Raw genomic sequence first — 21190 nt, 5'->3', positions numbered from 1 at the left:
TGGAGTGTGATGACAATTAAAGACAGAGAGGGAGGTTATATGTTTTCAGAGAATAGGAGAAAAAGGATAAGAAGGGTGTGTGTGTGAATGCACTTCGTCTTCATTTTGTTATCATGGTATTGATGTATGACCCTGATATTCTAAGCTTTCAAATCATATGCCAGAAGATCACTTGGGAAGCATTCATGCAGCAAAGTAATTATACTGTGATAACATGCAATACCACACGGTTGCCCTCTTCCAGATGGACCTTAGTAGAACAGAATACCTAATTGACAACAATGGGCCACCATCTTCTTAACTAATAAAGACTAACCATATTAGTTATGATAACATCAGAGACAAAATTGATGATGCACTTCTGCAATGCTGTCTTTTCTTTCGCTCGACTAGTTATTAGTTTGTTGGTTTCTTGAGCTGAGCTTGGATTGGGTTTTTACTAACAAGTCCACATGGTTTAGGATGAAAGGATTGTTATTAACTTGTACTTTGGAACATATGGCATTATGTCAATCCATATACTGTTTAACTAAAGATTTAAGTTGAATCAGAGAGGTGACAAGTGTGATAGAGTGGCATATTTTGAATTTGTTCTTAAATGAATATAAAGTTCATGATTTTCTCTCATTTAATTAAATCATTTTTTGAATCGTTTCTGTTTCCTTCAAGTTTGCAAGTTGGCAACATGAAAATATATTAGCTAAGTTTCTTTCTAACTGTTCATTCCAAATTAGCACCCATCAGCATTTGTTTGATAAAGCAACATACTCATATTCATCTTTTACTTCTTTTATGATGTGTATGGATAACATTTGTTTTCTGTTATAGATTGAGCTTTATGAAGAATATGAACCGAAGATGCTGCCCCCATTTCTTGGCAGCAGTCAGCACTATAGAGTATAGACTAGACAAGGTTCAGACTTCTATTCCTGTGCTGGTTTGTAAATCATTGTGGTAAACTGGAAGCCCGACTAGCATCATCTTTCAGGCATATGAGATCTGTGTGAAAAAAGATCTTGTTAGAGAGCAAGTATTCTTACTTGGAAGGATGGGAGATGTGAAACAAGCTCTTGCAGTCATCATCAGCAAGTCGGAGGATATGGGAGGGGCGCGGGTGATGTTGCTTGTGTTTCGATCCGTTTTACGCTCAGAACCTTTCTGTCGGTGTCTTCTTCTGTTGCTGTGCATACCATATCTCCTGCCTTATTGGTGCCTCGGATTCCATGAACAACACAAGTAATGCATCCGATAGCGATGATGACAGTGAGAACGACGATACCCAGTCGAGCGGGTCTCGAATGCATTCTGTGTTAGTGTACTATGGCTGGTAGATGAGTGTATTAGGCGAAGAGTGTTTTCTTTGCATCGAACTTACTCTTTTGCAAGTGAGCGTGTGTAATTTTTATCGTACTTCATCTTCAATCATGCTAATTTTAACTTGTGTTCCACGGTTGTTTCACCTCATTATTCCTTGTGCTTTGGCTCTTTCAACTTGGCCATCAGAGTTCCTGTATATATTTTGGTCAAACCGCCCTTGTTGCAACGTTCATCCATTGTATCTTGAGATCGGCTGCGACTCTCCATCACAGCTATCACATTTTGAGATAAATCTTGTCAGGATCCAAACCGTTGGAATATTAACTCACTGACCAAAAAGTTTGCTTCTGGATTGCATTTTTGAAGATGAAAAATGGAATCCAGAAACAAACCCGATTTGTCACCTGCGAGGCTCAGCCTAACAGTGATTTTATTGTGTTGTGATGTGGTTGCAATTGGATCCCACACTTCTCATATAGGCAGCATTCTCACCGTCTCCGTCCATCCATAGCGAGCTCGGCATTGGTGTCGTTGGTCACAATCCAATCCAATCCAATCCAATGATATATTGACCTATTAACCACTAGTCCAAAAATGTTTACTGAGCTTATTGTATTTGGGAACGATGAGAGCTCCAAAGAGAGAGAGAGAGAGAGAGAGAGAGAGAGGTATTTAGGGCATCTAGAACTATTATGAGTGCTCAACTCTGAAGACCCTCCTGGGAGGCAAGCTTCTGGGGGTGGAGTGGCTGCTCCCTGTTCCCTCAACCAGTAGTTACCTGTAGCTTTAGAGTGCTGTTTTCAACTCAATACTAACAATTACATCACTTTATAATGCAAAACATCCACCAAAATTATATCTCTATTGATGGAAAGTTTTTGTAATGCAGCTGCAGCTTCTTGCAGTTAAGTTGCATGTAACTAAGACTGTCACTGGTTCTAAGACTAATTAGATATTATCTTTAGCATCTCATTCCTATATTTCAAAAGTTATATTATGATGTTTATACTTACGAAAGTGAAATATTAAGATCCTTATACATGGTTAAAAATGAGATGTTTTGTTAGAGCACGAACTTAAATGTTTCACTTTCATAAATGTAAATAACTCAATGTAATTTTTAAAAATATAAAGATCAAGATGCTAAAGATAACTAATTACAAAGGATAATATGTAATTAGTCTTTGTTTTTAACATACTCCTATACAATTTACATGTGTAGAAAAGAAAAATCCAGTATGAAAATATTTTCATGATTAGAACCCAAGTGTAGGTCGCAAAGAAACAATCTTATCATATTATAAAATTTACATGTGCAACACAATGACAAACATCTCAATAAGAAAATTTCCATTTCAAGAAATCCTTTTTATTTTATTTTTTATAATTTTTATAGGTGGTTCATGGACAGGGAAGCAAAGTAAATCTTGAGCACCAAGGAAAAAAATCGAATACAAATTCAGCTATTCCCTTTAGGATCAGGGCAAGGAATTTTACCCCATTTCTTCCGCACATCCTCCAGGTCCTTGTGAAATGCTTCTCGTAGTACACACACCTTAGATTTGTGTTCGCCATACCCGCCCTAATAGCCCAAGGAAAGTAATGCCGGAAGAAGAGGGCCCTTTGCTTTTCGGTAAACCTTGCTGAACCTCCAACAACTGACAGTGCATACATAGGAAGAAACATTTGCTCAAATTCGATCACATCAGGGTGCCAAGAGCTGAAGCAAGAGCAACTGCTGCTTGTTGCCATACCCTCAGAGGAATCTGTGCTCCTTCCATGGTTTTGTATTATACTCAGACCTAATTGAAGAATGACAAAGTTGTTGCAAGCCAGACTTTATAAGCTACAATATTAGGCCACTAATATAGCCCGAGGATGAATTAACTAAACACCATAACAACTATAGACAACACTAGCAGAGTCCATGGTGATTATGTATATATAGCAAGAACAGAAATTGAAAAGAACACAGCTTACTGAAAACTACAATCACTGTCTAATTCAATGGGACATTGGAAAAGGATGCTGAAGAAGTTTCTCTAATAAATGGTTCAGCTGTGTTTGAATCTTCCAAGAAGCTATTTCTCAACTGATTCAGGTTGCCTATGTCCTGATGGCTATTGCTTAATCTGTATAATCCTTCCTGTTGCTGTTTATTGCTTTAGTCATCATTACAGAAGTGGGTGTCACAATTGTCCTGACTATTATCATTCTTCTTTTAGTAAGTCAATTTTGTTTCACATCATAGGAGCTAACCATTGCCTTAGGCCATCTTTAGGTTCAAACCTATAGGAAAAAATTTCTAATCCTCAAAAAGCTCACTTCTCTTACCATTGCCTTCTACTACCTAATCTAAACAGTTTTATTTACACATCCAACTATTCTATCCTATTCATAAAGATCTAATTCTCATAATTACCATCATCAATCATTTCGCTATCATCATTTGCTATATTGTTGGGATAAAGACGTTTGGCTTCCATGTCCATTGCCTTTGATCACAAGTGAGAATTCCACATTTTCATTTAAAGATTAGAGGTACCATTCTTCATGAAACTTTTGGACTCCAAACAGAAGGGATCAATTGTGTGTTTCTTTGGAGTGACAGTAATGAGTAGATGTATGAAAAGAAGGCATATGATCCTTTATATGCTTTGCAGTACATACAGAATTATATGGAGAAAAAAACTTTAAAGTAGGCCAGAGTACGTTCAACAAACTCAGCAGCAGAATGCTCCAACCCGAAAATGGATGAAAATTGATACAGATGATGATACATTATCTAAAGATAATAGGTTGGGCTTGGACTAAAATGTGTTACTCAGAACATACTGTGATGAAAATGATATTTTCTCAAAAAGAAAAACCACTACATTAGGTTTCATGTGCTCATACTCTTGATCGATTTTGCCCTATCCATAAGATTCGTTCGAGGCGGCTTCATGAATCATCTTGTCAATATGCACTCCCCTAAAACCCTATCTGTCTACTGGTATCAATTAACACTCAGCTCTTCCACAAAACATTCCAAATGAGACCTCTGATGAGATGCGAAGCAAACAAAGAAGCATCAATCGAACATAATGACCTCATAAACCTAAAATAAAACACCAACGACGATCACAACCTTCACGTACCTTGGGGTGATTCGAGTTCCGATCGAAACCAGAAAACCGACTTGGGGTCGTCACCTTCCTATCCAAGTGCGGAACTGAGCGACGATCGTAGCTATAGTAGATTTACCGATGGACGTCGATCACCGACCGGGCCCGACCACCGTCCCAGCTTCTCAGTGCGGCGCTTTATTCCGAACAGAGGGACACGATTCGACGGTCCTCCACTATAAAATTCGTGCAAAAATTCAAATTCGTGCTTTGAGCTGCGTGCAAAATATCAAGATGCGTGCTTTTAGAATAAGCACCCGTATGAGAGTTGTTACCGAGGCGGTCATATATACGTATGATCTTGATCATCTAAATCATAAAGATTTAGTTCATTACGTTTCCAATATCGCCACATATTGGTACCCTCCGTTAGATTGGCTAAACGACCGGGCCCGATCACCGTTGTTGTCAGGAGTGGGGCTTGCGGCCGCGTCACGTAATTCCTCGGCTCCCAACTGATCGCCAAGGGATGCGATGCGAGGGTCCTCCGCTATAAGATGCGTGCAAACTATCAGATTCTTGCTGTTGAAATAAGCACCAGCACAAAAGTCTCAATTACTATATATATATATATATATATATATATATATATATATATATATATATATATATATATATATATGCAAAATAACATATTGAATGATTGCAATTGTACAAAAGCTGTTTAGTTCTTAATTTTCCATAACACCCAAGTTGTTTCGCCCACAAAGAGTAGTACATTTTCATGAAAATTAGAGCAATCAGGAAGCTTGTCGGTCCAACTACAAACATTGTTCTCCACTGGGTTACATCCAAAAGAACTTAGCAACCATAAAAATAAGCTACCATTCGGTTATCTTCTACAACCTAGCAGATTATGATCATATTAGAAGCATTGATTAATATTAGAAGTTCAATTTCAATGTAAGAAGCAAAGCCTTTTTCACATCAGAAAAGGGATTAACAAGAAATGGAGTGCTATGCATTTGGAGGCCAAAGCTTTGGGTCTTGTGTGGTATCCATGACAGCAGGAGGCAACCATTGCCACATTGCCATTCCTGGGAACCCAGAGAATGGAGTTGTTTTATCAGCTGAGGCCTGAACCTGTGGAACAAATGCAGCAGGGGCAGCAGCAGGATGGAATGCTATTGGATGTGGCAAGAAGCCTACTGGAGGCACACTCCAGACCTTGATTTGTTGCTCTAATTTGTCCTTGTCAGCTTTCAGTCTCATCTTTTCTTCCCTAAGCTCATTCTTTTCCACCTAGATATCATAAACGTGCATTAGAATACCAGGAACAAAAAATAAGACTTGGTCTACCAATTTATCTCACAGTAAAATTATCCAGTATGCCTAAGAAACCGAGATAGTTTCGTGATTCATTCAAAATAAAATTAAAGTTTTTAACAGTCCCTCTATTAACATTGACACATTCGTGTAATTTCATCAAGTCTGTAATCCTTTAGTTCCCAAAGCAAATCTTAAGCCAACACAATATACATAATCTAATAAAACATAAATAGACAAAATTTCCTTGGTGACAACAGTGACCATCCTGGTTCTCTGAGATCTATGCATCCTCACAATCACACAAGGATCATTCTTCAGGACAGTCCAGAAAGAAGAGGAAATAATTACTCAATCCTATGTGCAGATTAACGGTGAAAAATAATGTCCATCCACCTCTCTTCTGAAACCCGGCAGGTCTGCCTTTAAATTTTCTTCACTATTGAGGGGAAAAAAAGAATGGTGGAACAAAAAGGCCCAACAGAGGCATGTCATGAAATACCATATACTAAATTGTAAGATAATTCTTAGAAGCCATACTAATTCATAGGTAGAAAACAGAAAAAAAAAAAAAAAAAAAGCATGAATTTAAACCACACCTTCATATCCTTAATTGTTTCATGAAGCTTTTTATTTGATTCCTTCAGTTCTTGTGCTTCAGCTCTCAACCGCATCAACACACGAGTTGCATCACCTAAAATACTTGCTTTGTCAGCTCTAGGAGGTCTACCGGGGTCAAGGATTGAACTCAATTCAATGAACCTAAAAAATCAACAAAAAACATTTGCAACACAAGATTAGGGTCTAGTCTATGGATTAACCACAAAAATCATGCACCAAATAAATAGTACACTTGCAATTTTTTTATCTTAAAGTGAGATACCTCTTGTTTTGCCTATCCCGCCGTATTTTTTCCCTACATGCTTTAGACTTTGATGCACGTGGCTCATTTCTTGCCCTGAAAAAAATCGTAGAAATTTTTTTTGATGAAACCCCCAAAAAATTGAACATAAATTTAGAGGATAAACCAATAACAACTTTCGCATGTGAAATAAGAAATAGCAGTCTCACGAATTTCTGTTTTTTACATCATCAGAAAGAGGTACTATTGTAGTGTCAACTATGCTATCTAAACACTACAAGGTCATAAGAATGGTTCTATCAAATTATAGAGCTTTGGCAGCAACACTTGTATCTTATGCAGTGTAGATTGAAGTTTAGCACCTTAATCTTGCAAGGGATATGTATAGAGCTAGAAACCTCACCTTCCATCACATACTGTTCTTAGTTAAAAACATCATCCGGTCTTCACAAAACAAAGCCAAAATCATTTTTTGTACACAAAATAATGTCCATATACTTATTTCATTGATTGAGTTGCATTTCATAACCATGAAGCTCAAGTAAAATTCCTTTGATGTCAGTCATAACTTAAATATCCATCAACAATATTAGACCTCATTGCTCTCTTCTAACTTAATTTGGTGAATGGAAATAAGATGATTACATCCATCTCCTTATAGCAAATATAAATTGCAGTGTCGCTAAAAAAGATTTAGACACAGTGGCATATTAAATTGTAATTTATACAACAAAACCGTTACTTCTTATAGAAGAAGTCCTCACTAACCAGATATACTACAGGGATCTGATGAAGATAGATATGAGCCTTTCTTGGGTTTTGTTTTGTTTTGTGTTAAAAAAGCCCTCAGCTATAAAAGAGGCTCAGTTAAGTACAGAATCTAAATGTGTGAGAAGTAAAAAAGGAAAACCTAGAAAGCTAACACTTATTTCTTCGCGTAGACAATGTAAATCCAAGTATAAACAAATAGTTAATTCTCTTTTAAATAAATTAATCACCCCAAGTTCAATTATAAGATTGCTGATGCCCACATGACACTTCTCAATTACAAACACAAAAAGAGAAGGAACTTGAGAGGATTGTCATCTTTTCCCTTTTCTAAGATTAAGGTCTACAAAATGTCTATGGGCTGGATGAAGAAAGTTCGTCGTACAACATATCCAAATCCAGAATCCATAGACTCTGAAATTGCAAGTTCCATAGAATTATCAGGTAAAGAGCAGAAAATTGACCTTTTTCTCGAGCTATTCTGCTCAAGACCGCGCAAATCCCTATACGGCTCTTCTTTCCCCACTCTGTTTCAATTGTCAACCCAAAAACGCGTCAGATTACCAAAAAGGTGTGTGAACTCGATCAGAACACCAAAACTACCTGACCCGACGATTATCGGAGCAGACTCGAATAAATGGAACGATCACAACCAGTGACTATATGAAATGGAAGAGGATCAAGATTTCGTGTACCCGACGGTCGGAACCATGTCATGGAAGCCATCGAGGGCGTACTGCAGCTCGCTATCGGAACCTCCTCCGTCGATCCAAAAATCCTCGATCGGGTCCGTTCCCATAGTGGATGGATTAGGATTTCAGAATCCGCAGTGGCGATCGCAGGAGAAGGAAACCGGAGGTGAGGATGGGTTTTGCTTTCTGTGGGCGGAGTTTATAGGTAAGAGGTGGAATTTTCCCTCTCTGACTCCAAACAGAGTCCACCAAGATTTCATGCGGTTCGAACCGGAACTGAGATGAGAACCGGGGTCAATGTTTGACGGTTCTGAATTGAACCGAAATCGGATTATTACGATTTGACTCCCGAAAATTGATTATATGATTAAAATAATAAATTATATTATATGATGGAGTTATTATCAACATTTTAAATTATAATTCTTAAGATTAAATTTTGATGGATGGATTTTTATTTTTTTTATCAATCGAAATTGATTCGATTTCGGTTCAGAACGGTCTAGAACCGGTTCTTGGGTGGTTCGAGACATGACCACTCATAAACTTCCCTTAAGGAACTGAACCGTCAAACGATGTCATCAACGGTGGGCTTGGTGACGGACGGTTAAGATGGCTGCATGCCGTCATTGACTTATCGCCAACGATTTCAAGACAAACTTGCATATCCCTCCCCGCCAAAATGTTAAATCATGTTATTTATTAGGACAGTATTTGAAATTGCTTTTGTCTTAAATAGTTAATATAGATAAAGTAAATTTGGATGATTAAAATGAAGAGAAATGTCACAAGTTTTATATTAATTATTAAATTAAAAATTAATAAAATAATTGTTAGGTTTTGAAATAATTTGTAGATGTAACATAGACAAAGTTTATATCATTAGAATAAGAATATTGAGATATCTATAAAACATAAAACTTTTTATTCATTAAGTTTATTAAATATAATATGTATAAGAAATATAATAATAATAATAATACTAATTTAAATTATTATTGCCCTTTTTCATATTTCTCAAAGTTCATATTGAAATATTCTTGATAAAACAATCAGATCGACTCATATAGTGGTGAACTAGTTGAATCTTTGGTGTATAAAATTTATACTACTAGCTATAATACTTTTAAATAGATTTGTGATGCTTTTAGTAACTCCATCAAAACACTATAATATTTTAATATTAAAAAATATTATAATTAAAATAATTTGGATTGATTCATCATATGACTGATCTATACGTCAACTATTAGGAATTTTATGGATTATAACAAATGGGGACACCATTTGGGAAATAAAAAAAGGGGTATATGATGAGAAAAATAAAATATAAATAAAAATTTTACCCTTTGTATATTTTGTCTAGAATAAATATAACATTTAGAAACTTGAAAAAGAATATGATGGAATATATTGTGGATCACGTCACGTCACGTGGCCACGGCCTTCAACCATGTAAGCGCAAACAATGAACCTCGGGACGAAGATAGGGCACCACGTCGAACGTGCCATCACGGATTCGAGACGATGATTGTCTCCCTTTAGCGCCATCTGGAGCCACACGAGCCAGCATTGTCCTAACAAGGGTTACTCTGGAAAACTAGGGACGATGTTGCACGGCATCGTTCCACACATATCGAGCGATGGTCATCCGAATGTACGAACTCATCGCTCGGGGAGTCGACCGCCTCACATAGATCACGTACGGCCAACCCTCGGGCATCATAATAAAAGCCCTCAACCAGCACTTGACCAGGGGCGGCAAAAAACCTCGGTAAAAGTTCGACTGACTTGATCGTTGGAGGGTCCTAAGTCGGGAAACCCCTCCCCTCCCGACCTAAGCTAGTGTGCAAGAATTCAGCAACAACGAAGCAGAGTGTGCTCACCGAAAGAAGCACATCCGGACCAACCCCAAGCTCAACTGGTTCTCGACGCTGGAACGATCCTGAATATCAACAATCGGACCAAGTCATGCTAACACTTCGATAATAGCGTAGAGGTTCACTATCGACATGGAAAACTATATACATTATATTTAGGGCAAATATGTTATTTCAAAACTCGAGAAGGATAAACATGTAAAACTATTTCTTTAAAATAAAAAGAAGAAAATTACTATTTATAATTTATAATTTTATTTAATTTTATCTAATATTTCTGAACCAATAATACTTTATGAAAGGATATAAATATCCTCTCTTTTCTCCTTTTTCTTTAGCCGCTTCTTCTCTATCTCTTCTTCTTCTTCAGGATAACGTGGCGACATCAGGGAACATTATCGGTAACAAACGATGATAGCATCAATAAGGAGTACGAAGAAATTAGGAACATTGAAATTATAAATAATAAATTAATATTAATAATAATATTATTATTATTTTAGAGGTTATCAATAATGGCAAGGGTTCTTGCGGAAAGAAGAGCTGCAGAGACAAGCTCGGGAGAAACGACGAGACGTGCGTAAGGACATCAGAAGCGGAATAAAAGGAAGAGGTTCCCACCTCCAACGGCTACTTCAGATCTCTCTTTGCAGCGAAGAGGTGAGATTTCGATCGGCATTGCTCCTTTTTTGCGCGCGAATTTGTGCAGACGATGAGAGAACAGAAGGTGAGCTCGGGAGCTCTGTTGGTTTCTTGTATATGGCTGACACCTTTCTATTTCTCTCCGTTTACGTGTCTCGTTCGGTGAGCAGACGTTCCCAAAACACCCGCTTCTTCCTTTTCCTACGCCGCTCTCTCTATCTCTATCTTTTTGATCTGTCTACTTGATTTTTCGTTGATCTTTGACCGAGAGTAACTTCAGTTTGTTCAAAAAGGAGGCATTTTTTCTGGAGTTTTAGTGAAATGATTTGCTCCTGGAAAACTTCAAGGCGAAAATCCATGAATTTGAATGCTTCATCTCGATCGCCGTTGTAATCAGTTGGCCTGTTTATCAGACAAGGCTTTTCTTTTCGGAAAAGAAGAAAAATCTTTGCCTCATATAATGGATTTCGTGTCTCATTATTCCCTCCAATTGATTTCTAGTTAAGAGTATAGGAACAGATTATGGTGTTATCATCGTTTTCTTCTTATCTCAGGGCTGTGTAGGTGGATATAGTATTTTCGGTGCGGAAGGAATTGTGATCAATCCTTTGTATGACAGATAGAACATACAAAAGGGTTGAGAGGTACTTTAATTAGTGTATAACCTGGAATATTTTCCAAAAATATACCTAGAAAAAGTTGGAATACAAAAATGAATGTCCCTTATCTTCCAAGTTCAGCAATGCAGCTTAATTTCTTTAAAGAAAAGCAAGGTAGCGGATAAGGATGATGATGTCAATTTTAGAAGATTGGTATGAAAGAAAACATAGGTGGACCCAGAGACAATTATGTTTTGTTCTTCATCCTATTAGGCACTTTTTATTTGCTCATAAAGATCGATGGGCCTTGTCGAATACTGGCCCCAAATGCCACCATTGAATGCTTCGATAAATTGATTTAGCTTTTGCACAAATTATTCATCAGTCTAAGGTACAATGTGCTTGTACTGATCATCCTCTCAGTTCTCTTTGCTATTGATCAGTCCTTCAGTTGAAATCGATGCAGAATCAACTTTCTTTTTTTTTTTCTCTTGTCGAGTACATGGAATTAACAGTTTGGAGATTTTTTCTGAGAACTGGATGAGATTCTAATTAAGGCAACAAAATATTTATTTATGTTAGACCTATTTTGTGTCAACTTTCTTTAAGATTCATAGCTTCCTTGAAAGTTGATGTTTCAACTAGCAGTAAAAATAGCTAACCACTCATTGTTGTGCAGTGAATGTTGATGTGCCCCGAATATCTATTTGCAAATTGGAAGGATAACCTGAGATGGATGTTTGGTAGTCAGAGAAAATGTAAAAATTGGATATAAGATACCAGAAAAGTATGAGAGAAAACTCAACAAGGAAAGAGCAATAGAGGAGTGATTTAATCTATATGCAATAACTCAAATTTGGACCATAGCTCTTACAGGTAAGTTCCAAAATAGCACTAGATAGGGCTGGAAGATCTCCCCAGACTCTGGGTATAGTTGGTAGTAAAGAATAGCCAAACTAGGTTGTGCTGCTGCGTTGAGATCATGTTGCAACTTGAGTAAATAGTCCAAAGTTATAAAACTGTACTCTTAGGTTCATTGTAAGCATCCAGTGACTTTTGGTTATGTGGATTTGAAAAAGGAGTTTAGATCTTATAAATTGTTATGTTTCCTCTTTAAGATAGTTATAAATTATTTTAATGTTGGTTTACTTGAGTTTGTTAAATTGCAAAATGTCTGACCATTGCAACTCTCCAGTGGTTCGATTTAACTATCTTCCTATCTTTCTCTTTTTTCCCTTTTATACTATTCTTTACCAAACTCTCCAGCTGTCCGATTCAACCATCTCCCTATCTTTCTCTTTTTTTCTTCATACTATTCTTTGCTAACCATCTCCTTATTTGTTTGTTTTTTCTTTTCATACTATTGTTTGCACATTTTTTGTGTTAATCTTCTGCATCCACTTCTCTGCAGAACCAGACAACAGCCATGAAAGAAGTGGGGGATGTAATAATTGATGTCGAATGTCTTACACAGCCACCTGAAATATGTTGCTCTGGAAGTCCAAAGATGTCTGTGAGTGGAGTATCTGATTCAATCATAAGAGACACACCTTAATATTTCTTTTAATATACTTGTCATTGTAAGATATAGTAGTTAAATCTTTTATGTCTCCACAGAGGAAGGCTCTTTCGCGAAAAGGTTCAATCCGCATGGAGAGACACACAGGTGGGGAGCAAGAAGCATATGATGCATTAAAAAATCTTGTTAAAGGTATGGGATGCTTCATGTTTCTATTAGCCATACTGTGTCAAACATTGCAAGTGTGAGGCACATACAATAAGCACATGCAATAAGCATGATCAAGCATGTAACATTCACTTTATAGATATATAAGCTATGAATTTTTTTTGTTTATTCCCAACATTTCTTATTGGGACTCCTAATAGGATCTACAGATATCAGTAATCTTTTGCAATATTCTAGGAATGTCCACACTATTGGTTATTCACCATTTCAACTTTTTTTTTTGCAATGCTCTACTTGAACTTTTAAATTGAAGCAGTCATACCTTGTTCTCATGGAGCAATTTTACGATTAAATACGATTATAACTTGATTATTTTGTATATGTTGATTTGTATTTGCTATTGTCTTCTGCAGCTGTACCTTCTCACATGGAGCAGTTGAAACAGCCCCCTGTGCCATTTAAAACTCTTCAGGCTGCACAATCTGCACCTAATAGCCCTGCTTTCTCAGATCTGGGAGAAGGAAGGACCAAAAGATTAAACCGTTTAACCACCATTCATCCAAGGAAGATTCTTCTAGTCTTTGCAGCCATGTAAGTACTGTAGAACTACTCATCACTTTAACAGTCGATCTTTCTTCAAGCAATATTGTAACATCTCTGATTAGTCCCACATCGAAAGTGAACAAGATTAAGATTGGCTTATAAGGATCTGATGAGTATATTATTATCAATTTCAGCTTAAGCATTTTGGTCAGTAGTTTATACCAAATGAAATTGATAGGCTAGTTTGCCCATCAGGCCTGGATCATAATATATATTCTTTCAAAATCGAATTCTTGTTGGCCAAGCAAACTTGTCCTCCAAGCTTTCCTATTATATTATTAATCAACAAGTTCCAAAATTATAAGTGAATCCCAACCGCATTATTCTTTGAGAAGTGTCTTTTTCTATATCTTGGGCATTCACTTTTTACTGAAACCCTTTAATAAAATGTTTTTTTATTTTTTTTCTTCTCTCTTGGAACAATGTATAGGTCGAGCATCGGGACAATGGTTCTCATATATTTCACACTCGCGATCAGGCGAATAGATGGAGCTTAACTCTGATCCTGAGGTTTGCCTTAGAGAACAACAAAGTTGTATGTGTGAAAGTTGTCAGCAACACAACACATGCACCCAATTATGACCTACAGAGGGAGCTTCTAAACCTTCTACTGGTAGTGATCATTGATGGAAGAAGCATGATGACAGAGAAAGTGACCCACTACTCTCTACTGTAGTATACTGGTGTGAAGTCTTTACTGTAAAAGCTGAGATTGGTCATGTGGAGCAGTGAACTGAGACTTGGAAGTCCTCATTGGACCACCACCCAATGCTATTCTGAGTGTGCTTGTATTATTGAATGCTGAAGGGTTCTTATTGTACTTTGCATGGTGAGTAGATGGGTAAATCTTTGCTAAATGTGTTATACTGGTACAGAAATTGTGACACAAAGATGCCATCAAATTGGGTAATCAATATCTAACAAGCAAGCAAAGAAAAATTAATTGCCACTCACATTTATTATTTACTTCCTAATAAAAAGATCCTTAACTCTTTCTCTCTTCTCATGTAGATAGATTTATTATATTTTCCATTCATATATATGATTAATTGTATTAAATTAAAATGATATGATTTCTTGTCCAAAAGTGTTATTTTTATGAGAAGAGGGGCTTGAAAAAAAATCCATAATATAGATAATCTTAATTATATGATAAAAGTATTATTTTTAATGTTCATATTTCATACTAAGAAGTAACTCATGTATTCAATTGACATTTGGTTCTATTTAAGATAAATCAAGAAATTAGAAAACATTTTATGCAATTTATCTTTTTTTTATATAATTTAGTTATTTAATATTTCTCATTTGACATATAAGTCTTTTCACGGCTTACAGTACGCATCCGATGCGGCATTCCTCGGCTTCCGTCGCCTCGGATTCCAAGCCCTGCGGCGCGTCGTTGCACCAAACAGGGAACGCGCTTCGTCCCGATTCGTCCTATCAATCTCATCCTTTACTCGTCCTCTCCCCATTGGATTGGATTCAGGCCGCTTTCGTTTCCGCTCTGCTTGAGGCAAGCATCTGGATCCCGTTATTTTTTGTCATTTTTCCGCTTTTAATGTTACTCTCTTCTGCTGGTGTGTGGATCCGTGCCTTCTTCTAGATCTTACATTCGTGATGGTTGTTCACGATTCATGTTTCTTGCTCACGGATCATGGCTCCTTTTGAGGTTTCTGCTAATTCGCATGCGTAGGTTGATCGATCCAGATTTCGGAGGCTTCTGTTTCGATGCTTAGTTTGTGAAGTTTGTGAGAGGTGTTCTTGTGTGTGTTGATTACTGAGTGCTAAAGGATGGCTATGGGTTTTGGTGCATCTGTGGAGGAGACAGACGAGAGGAAAATATAAAAAAGATAAAACACAGAGAAAAAGAAGATTGGCGAGACAGGGGAATAGAAATTACTGAATTGATTTTATGTATTCCACAAAAGATCATCAAATTCTTTGGGGTGCGGTGCTGTGGTATCTATAGGACCTAAATGATTGTCTTTTTCACAACGAGACTATTGATTGAGATAAAACTGAAAACTTTCCCAATCTAATCTACTAAAACCATCCAACTAAAGCTGGGAAACAGAATTTGAACATGAATCAATTTTTCCACTTAGTAGAGTTATGGGAGGGGCTCAAAAGAGGGAGTTGGAACCTGTCTCTGCTGGACCACAAAAATATTAATTTACATAATCTTTTTCCTGTTTCTGAAAAAACTGAATACATCTGATGAACATGCCACAAAAATTTGCTATTCTCTAACATTGTTGGGAGTCAAATAAGTAATTCCTTTCCACAACCTGTAATCTCTTTTTGAAGTTGCATTGAAGAGTCCAATCCAGTAAAGCTAACTCTGAAGATCTTTTAATTCATCTCATGAGAAACCGTTACGTGGGGAGATATCACCAATTTAAATCTAAACCTGGAGTTACTACTAAGCCATCAAAACAAGCAATTTTTTGTGGTTCAGCATAGACTTGATGATTCATTTTTTATTTGGTGTTGATACAAAATTCTTTTGATTTTAGAGCAAATGATTAAAATGAGTCTGGGAAATTCATTGAAGTTGATGTGAAGATGATCCTATCACATAGCATTTGGTTGTGACAATTCATCACAAATGCTTAACACAAATCTGCAAACTTTAAGTTGCTACATCAAATGTGCATGAGAACAAGATGCCACACAGTGGAGTGAGTGGTAACAGCTAGGTGATATTCAACTCAAATTTAGTCTATTAAATTAAATCCTATCATGGTTTGAAATACTTATATTGCACAGTACAGTGGGTTTGTACCAGTCGGAGCCAGATTTTGTGCATGTGTAGTGTGTTACAGGCCTTACTTCGACCAAGCATTATTATTTATTATTCTTTGCTCATTCCGAGCGGTACCATATTGGCTGATATGTATTGATTGAGCTCAGTGTGGGTTTCATTATTGGTTTTTCTAGGTCTTGGATCTTAGTCTACATCAAGTAAGTTGGTTATGAATTATGATTTTTGGTTTTTCTTTAATTTTTAGATGTGTTATCTTCATCATGTCTCATTTTTATGTTGTAAATAACGTTGTTTAGTGATATTAATGATAAAAGGTCCTGGTTCGCATATTATGTAACCCAGGGAAGTTTTTAGCTACTAAACCCTGAGTTTGAAGAGTTATGGGATCTCTTTATGTGCTATTTAGTGTTGTATCATATGAGATCATAGATCTTTCATAAAAGATCAGGGAAGATAGAAAGCTTTACCAGTACAATGAAAGGATATTTGATGACTTTTAGTTTGATTAGCATATTGCCTTCAATGGAGCTCAATGGTTGAGAATTATCCTCGCAGTTTACCCCCAAATAGTCGAGTCCTTATGGCTTGATGCTGATCTTGTATTTATGTTTTAAAGAATGACTTCATGGGTCAGTTCATGTCATATAAATGCGCACTCATTATATGAAGGTCTTATCTATCAGAAAAAACTAAACCTCATAATGATATTATCTATCACATAGACTTCATAGGTCAGTTTGTGTTGCTTTTATTTCTCTCGAAGAGCTGCTTGATGTAATGAGCTGTCGAATACATTGTTGCACTATGGACCTTTGTCCAACACCTCTCTAGATACCAATAAACAAATATTAAAACAAAGCACTTGGAATTCTAAAACAAGATATTGTTGATACGACTTGTTTAGTGCCACTCATTAGCATGTTTCTGTTGTCAGTTTTTGTAATATTTTTATAGCTAAGGAATCCTCCAAGACCTGATGTTGAAACTGAAGGTGGTCATATTGTAACAAGTTTATACTAAGCTATCTTCATGAACACTAATATTGTGCTCTTCCTTTAATCAAATTGATTTATCTTTGACCCCAATATAATGTCTTTTTACCTGTTATCTGTAGTTTATTGTTGATTTGATCATACTAGTAGTCTTTTAGAATAACTCTGTGATCAAATATATGGTTCATTGTAAACGTCTTCTTAGAAGAACTCCGTACCAATATGCATGTTGTTATCAGAGAATAATGTTACCTCTTTCCACCAGATTTATTATGCCATAGTCGCAATATGCTCTGTTTGCTATCTTTTGCGTTTCCCTTAGCATTTGTTGCTCATCAAAACCACCTGATCTGAGATGCTGATGCTGATCCTGTTTGTCTTTTCTTCCAAATTAGTGTAGCTGAAGGACCATGGCTGCTTTACAATTGGCGACTGCCGAAGTTTGTGATGCTAACCCTCACCTAATCCTTAGTGGTGAGCTTCGTGCACTTCAACCAATCTTTCAGATATACGGGCGGCGACAGGTTTTCTCTGGTCCCATTGTGACTCTCAAGGTTTTTGAGGACAATGTCCTTGTGCGTGAGTTCCTGGAGGAGAAGGGTAACGGTAGAGTCTTGGTTGTCGATGGAGGAGCAAGCATGCGCTGCGCCATACTGGGTGGTAATCCTGTCCAACAAGCTCAGAACAACGGGTGGGCTGGCATAATTGTCAATGGCTGCATCAGGGATGTCGACGAGATCAATGGTTGTGATATCGGTGTACGAGCATTGGCTCCCCACCCAATGAAGGCCAACAAGAAGGGAATAGGTGAGAAACACGTCGCGATCAACCTTGCCGGAACAAGGATATTTGATGGTGAGTGGCTTTATGCAGATACTGATGGTATTCTTGTTTCGAGGATGGAGTTGACAGTTTGAAGTCGTGCCACTGCACCGGTATGTCTCTCCTACTGGTTGTTCTAAATCTACTGCATATCTGAGCCTTCTTATGGTGCAATTATGTGGAACACCTTTTTCTTTGTGTTAATCATTGAGTTATTGCACACATCAGTAGTTATTGCAACTATTTTAAGATCTCATCTGAGAAGCGCCGTATGTTTCTGATGTTTGTAGAAATAAGAAATAGGAAGATTGTAGTTTCCTAGAGTAATATTAAAAGAAGGGAAGTAGGGTTTTGTTTTATGCATTAAGAAATAGCATGACTTCAAGTAAATGAATTCCATTATCTGCTTTAGTTTCGTAATGGGTTTTTCTTATCCAAATTAACTGAATTTAATTGAATTCTAGTTATTTATTGTAATAATCAATTTATTTCAAGCTAAATTCTAATTGTTTACTGTCCCATGAAAATGAGTTGTATGCACAAGAATTTTAAGTCCTGTGTTTTAGCATGCATTTCGTACCAAACCGGACGTGTCCAACTTTGAGGTGATAGATGGTGGCATGTCATGGCGTTAACATTAAAGAATATGATCCGATATGATATGAAGTGATAAGAAATTTTACGTCACAACATGAGATTATTCCGCGGAATATGATCCAACATGATACGACAGATATGATCTTATATAATAGGAAACGACAAACTATATGGAATTATGTTGATTTTGATTTGAAATATCATTTTTTTTGCTGTACAAACAAAAAAAAATTCTTTTTTTGAATGTTAGAAAAAATTATCATTGATCATTGATGTCTTTATCAATCTCATGTGGTTCAAACATGTAGGATTATCCGAAGTATTTATGATATAAAATTATTATGCTCTTAAGTTACTACGTATCCAAAAATGAGAAAGATTTTTCGATCTGATTTTAAGATTCTCAAATGTGAGTTTTTGTAATTGGATTTAAGATTTTTTTTATATATTTTATTATCATAATCATAATAGATGACAAGGAAGTTTATGATTGTCTTTGTTATCATAATAGATGAAAAGTCAATTTGTGATTGTCCTCCTTATCATAATTGATTATAAGGAAGTTTGTATTTTTATACTTTGAATACTACGTGGTGGAGTGTGACTTTAATCTCACGTGTGGCAATTATATGTTAGTTCCTATCAATCAATATGATGGATTTATCTGTTTAATATTAATGCCAATTGTGAAAGAGAAATCATAATCTCATCTTTTCTGTATACAGTTGAGTTATACATAATTTTGTAGAGAGCCATTCAATTTGAACATATAATAAAAGTACTGGATTTGCAATGTTTTCTTGCCCCATATAAAATACATCCAATTTGTTTGGTTTCAATTAGATGCCCTGTCATGTCATGTTCGAAGCTATCACAAACCTTATTTTGTGTCTATCCTAAAACTTTCATTTTGCCTCTTCAGCTAGCTTGAGCACTAGAGATATAATTAAAGTAATATAGTTACTAAACTCGAAGGAAATTTCATGTTAAAATAATAAGAAGAAATTTTCATTAGTATTTTTTTGAAGTAAAATATATTAGCAAGTGAAAATCATCTTTCGAGTGCTAATCTGTGTTACCGTCAATGGTGATAACATATCAATTTCTATGTCAATAATCTCAACATCGTTTAGATGACAAAATATCAATGTCTATGTCAATAATCTCATCATCGATCTACGATGTTGTGACCTTGGAACTACCGGAGTAATTTACGATTAGTTTTGTTCTCTAAGAATTATTTTTTTTTTATTTTTAAATTAATTAAAATTAACTTAAGTGTCAAAGTGAATATTGAGAGTAACTTGTCGGTGGAGCATCATGTTTGTGTAATAGGCACCACAAACTCAAGACTATTAATTTCAACCGATAATGATGTAATATGTCCCTTCGTCCTTTTAATTCGATTGGGTAGGTCGGCATCAAACAAAATATCCTTTAGATTTGTTAAAAATATCTATGTTATGTGTTGAATGAAGAGAGATTGAATTCGAGAATAATCTCACATTACTAAACATTGAAAATCTGGTTAAATTTTTGGATTGAATTGATGTTTAATCTAATATATGTAATTTGAATCAAATTTTTTGGTTGTGTATGCTGAATCTAATCAACAATCTTATGATTCAAAATATGCCTATAATTAATATGAAAATTGATCAGGACATAATGCAAAATGATATAATCCTTATTCCTATAACTAGTCAATCATTGATGCTTGACTCAAACTTATTGATTACATATGCTGACTCTGACACACACACTTATGAGTCTACCTACTCTTTACAATAATATATCTATAATTATTAGTCAACAAAACTATTCTAATTTAATATTTTCGATCCAACTCATTCTATTTCATCTTCATCATTTATTCCATTAAAAAAAAGGTTAAATTCATGATGATAAACCTAAATGATAGGTGTGGTACCATCAAAACTATTTGGCCAGAAATAACATTAAACACACTACTGATGTGTCTTTTTCAACAAGACAAAATTAGGCCTGTATGATCACAAAAGTCAGAGTGAATTGGAACTTTCATTAAAATACCATAATGGTTGAGAAGTTCTTGTCACCAAACATGATCGATTGTATTAGAAAAGGCTAATAGATAAAAAAAAACATGCATTAATTAATGCTTGTTTTACATGCTCCAATGACATCTTTGTCTTCAACCTAGCAAATACAAACTACTCATGCATTAACGAAGAAGCCCTGTGCGTAATCTTGGTGAAGAAGAAACTTGGAAGAGTCAACCAGCAGAAGGCCCATGGCTGCTTCTGCGTGCTGTGTGAGTGATGATATTGTTGTTACCGGAACCCTATTGTCGGACGCAAATAGGGACCCATGGCTTCGATGATATGGTTGAGAAGCTGCTCCGTCGCATTCAGACAGAGAGGGAGGGAGAGAGACAGGGAAGCCATCCAAAGTTGAAGAGAAAAGTCATGGCTTATCTGGATCAATGGCGTGTGGATAACTCCTACTTGGGGGCTTCCCTATAAGGAAGCAGATGGCGATGCCATG

At 36.2% G+C, this 21190-nt stretch overlaps 3 protein-coding genes and 1 long non-coding RNA gene across 9 annotated transcripts; 2 read left to right on the top strand and 2 right to left on the bottom strand.

Moving 5' to 3' along the window:
- Positions 1 to 2623: 2623 nt before the first annotated feature.
- LOC135672330 (uncharacterized) lies at positions 2624 to 5013 on the bottom strand. Of its 2 annotated transcripts, none has more exons than XR_010512946.1 (3): positions 4742 to 5013; positions 4458 to 4660; positions 2624 to 3119 (listed from the first exon to the last, which is right to left on the bottom strand). It is a non-coding gene; the product is annotated as an uncharacterized LOC135672330 (long non-coding RNA). The 2 variants fall into 2 exon arrangements; XR_010512947.1 differs by having other exon boundaries at positions 4760 to 5013.
- A 282-nt stretch (positions 5014 to 5295) lies between these two features.
- LOC135642622 (transcription factor ILR3-like) lies at positions 5296 to 8255 on the bottom strand. Of its 2 annotated transcripts, XM_065158918.1 has the most exons (5): positions 8076 to 8252; positions 7845 to 7907; positions 6634 to 6708; positions 6350 to 6512; positions 5296 to 5726 (listed from the first exon to the last, which is right to left on the bottom strand). In XM_065158918.1, the coding sequence occupies exons 1-5, from the start codon at positions 8177 to 8179 to the stop codon at positions 5442 to 5444; spliced, it is 690 nt and encodes a 229-aa protein (XP_065014990.1). In that variant the 5' UTR covers positions 8180 to 8252; the 3' UTR covers positions 5296 to 5441. The 2 variants fall into 2 exon arrangements, with proteins under 2 accessions (XP_065014990.1, XP_065014993.1); XM_065158921.1 differs by lacking the exon at positions 7845 to 7907 and having other exon boundaries at positions 8076 to 8255.
- Positions 8256 to 10476: 2221 nt separating this feature from the next.
- LOC103980670 (uncharacterized) lies at positions 10477 to 14308 on the top strand. 2 transcript variants are annotated; one of them, XM_018824935.2, is made up of 5 exons: positions 10477 to 10612; positions 12605 to 12706; positions 12811 to 12904; positions 13294 to 13471; positions 13914 to 14308. In XM_018824935.2, exons 2-5 carry the CDS (start codon positions 12620 to 12622, stop codon positions 13978 to 13980), a joined length of 426 nt encoding a protein of 141 aa, XP_018680480.2. In that variant the 5' UTR covers positions 10477 to 10612; positions 12605 to 12619; the 3' UTR covers positions 13981 to 14308. The 2 variants fall into 2 exon arrangements, with proteins under 2 accessions (XP_018680480.2, XP_065036858.1); XM_065180786.1 differs by having other exon boundaries at positions 10488 to 10679.
- Positions 14309 to 14825: 517 nt separating this feature from the next.
- LOC103980669 (putative 4-hydroxy-4-methyl-2-oxoglutarate aldolase 1) lies at positions 14826 to 18424 on the top strand. Of its 3 annotated transcripts, XM_009397127.3 has the most exons (3): positions 14826 to 14999; positions 17641 to 18052; positions 18119 to 18424. In XM_009397127.3, the coding sequence occupies exons 2-3, from the start codon at positions 17656 to 17658 to the stop codon at positions 18160 to 18162; spliced, it is 441 nt and encodes a 146-aa protein (XP_009395402.2). In that variant the 5' UTR covers positions 14826 to 14999; positions 17641 to 17655; the 3' UTR covers positions 18163 to 18424. The 3 variants fall into 3 exon arrangements, with proteins under 3 accessions (XP_009395402.2, XP_018680029.2, XP_009395401.2); XM_018824484.2 differs by having other exon boundaries at positions 17646 to 18424; XM_009397126.3 differs by having other exon boundaries at positions 17641 to 18424.
- The last annotated feature ends 2766 nt before the right edge of the window (positions 18425 to 21190 follow it).

This window comes from Musa acuminata, chromosome BXJ1-4 (genome assembly GCF_036884655.1).
Source record: "Musa acuminata AAA Group cultivar baxijiao chromosome BXJ1-4, Cavendish_Baxijiao_AAA, whole genome shotgun sequence".
NCBI classification, from domain to species: domain Eukaryota; kingdom Viridiplantae; phylum Streptophyta; class Magnoliopsida; order Zingiberales; family Musaceae; genus Musa; species Musa acuminata.
This window is presented reverse-complemented; position numbering and strand designations above follow the sequence as displayed.

Bases quoted from the DNA above. Each gene is read 5' to 3' on its own strand.
- LOC103980670 (XM_065180786.1), top strand. The intron at 12,707-12,810 runs GTGAGTGGAGTA...ATGTCTCCACAG, and splicing joins CTGGAAGTCCAAAGATGTCT to AGGAAGGCTCTTTCGCGAAA. The intron at 13,472-13,913 runs GTAAGTACTGTA...AACAATGTATAG, and splicing joins CTTCTAGTCTTTGCAGCCAT to GTCGAGCATCGGGACAATGG.
- LOC135642622 (XM_065158918.1), bottom strand. From the start codon at position 8,179: ATGGGAACGGACCCGATCGAGGATTTTTGGATCGACGGAGGAGGTTCC. The intron at 6,513-6,633 runs GTATCTCACTTT...TTGATTTTTTAG, and splicing joins CGGGATAGGCAAAACAAGAG to GTTCATTGAATTGAGTTCAA. The intron at 5,727-6,349 runs GTGTGGTTTAAA...TATGATATCTAG, and splicing joins AAACAATTAAGGATATGAAG to GTGGAAAAGAATGAGCTTAG.
- LOC103980669 (XM_018824484.2), top strand. From the start codon at position 17,656: ATGGCTGCTTTACAATTGGCGACTGCCGAAGTTTGTGATGCTAACCCT.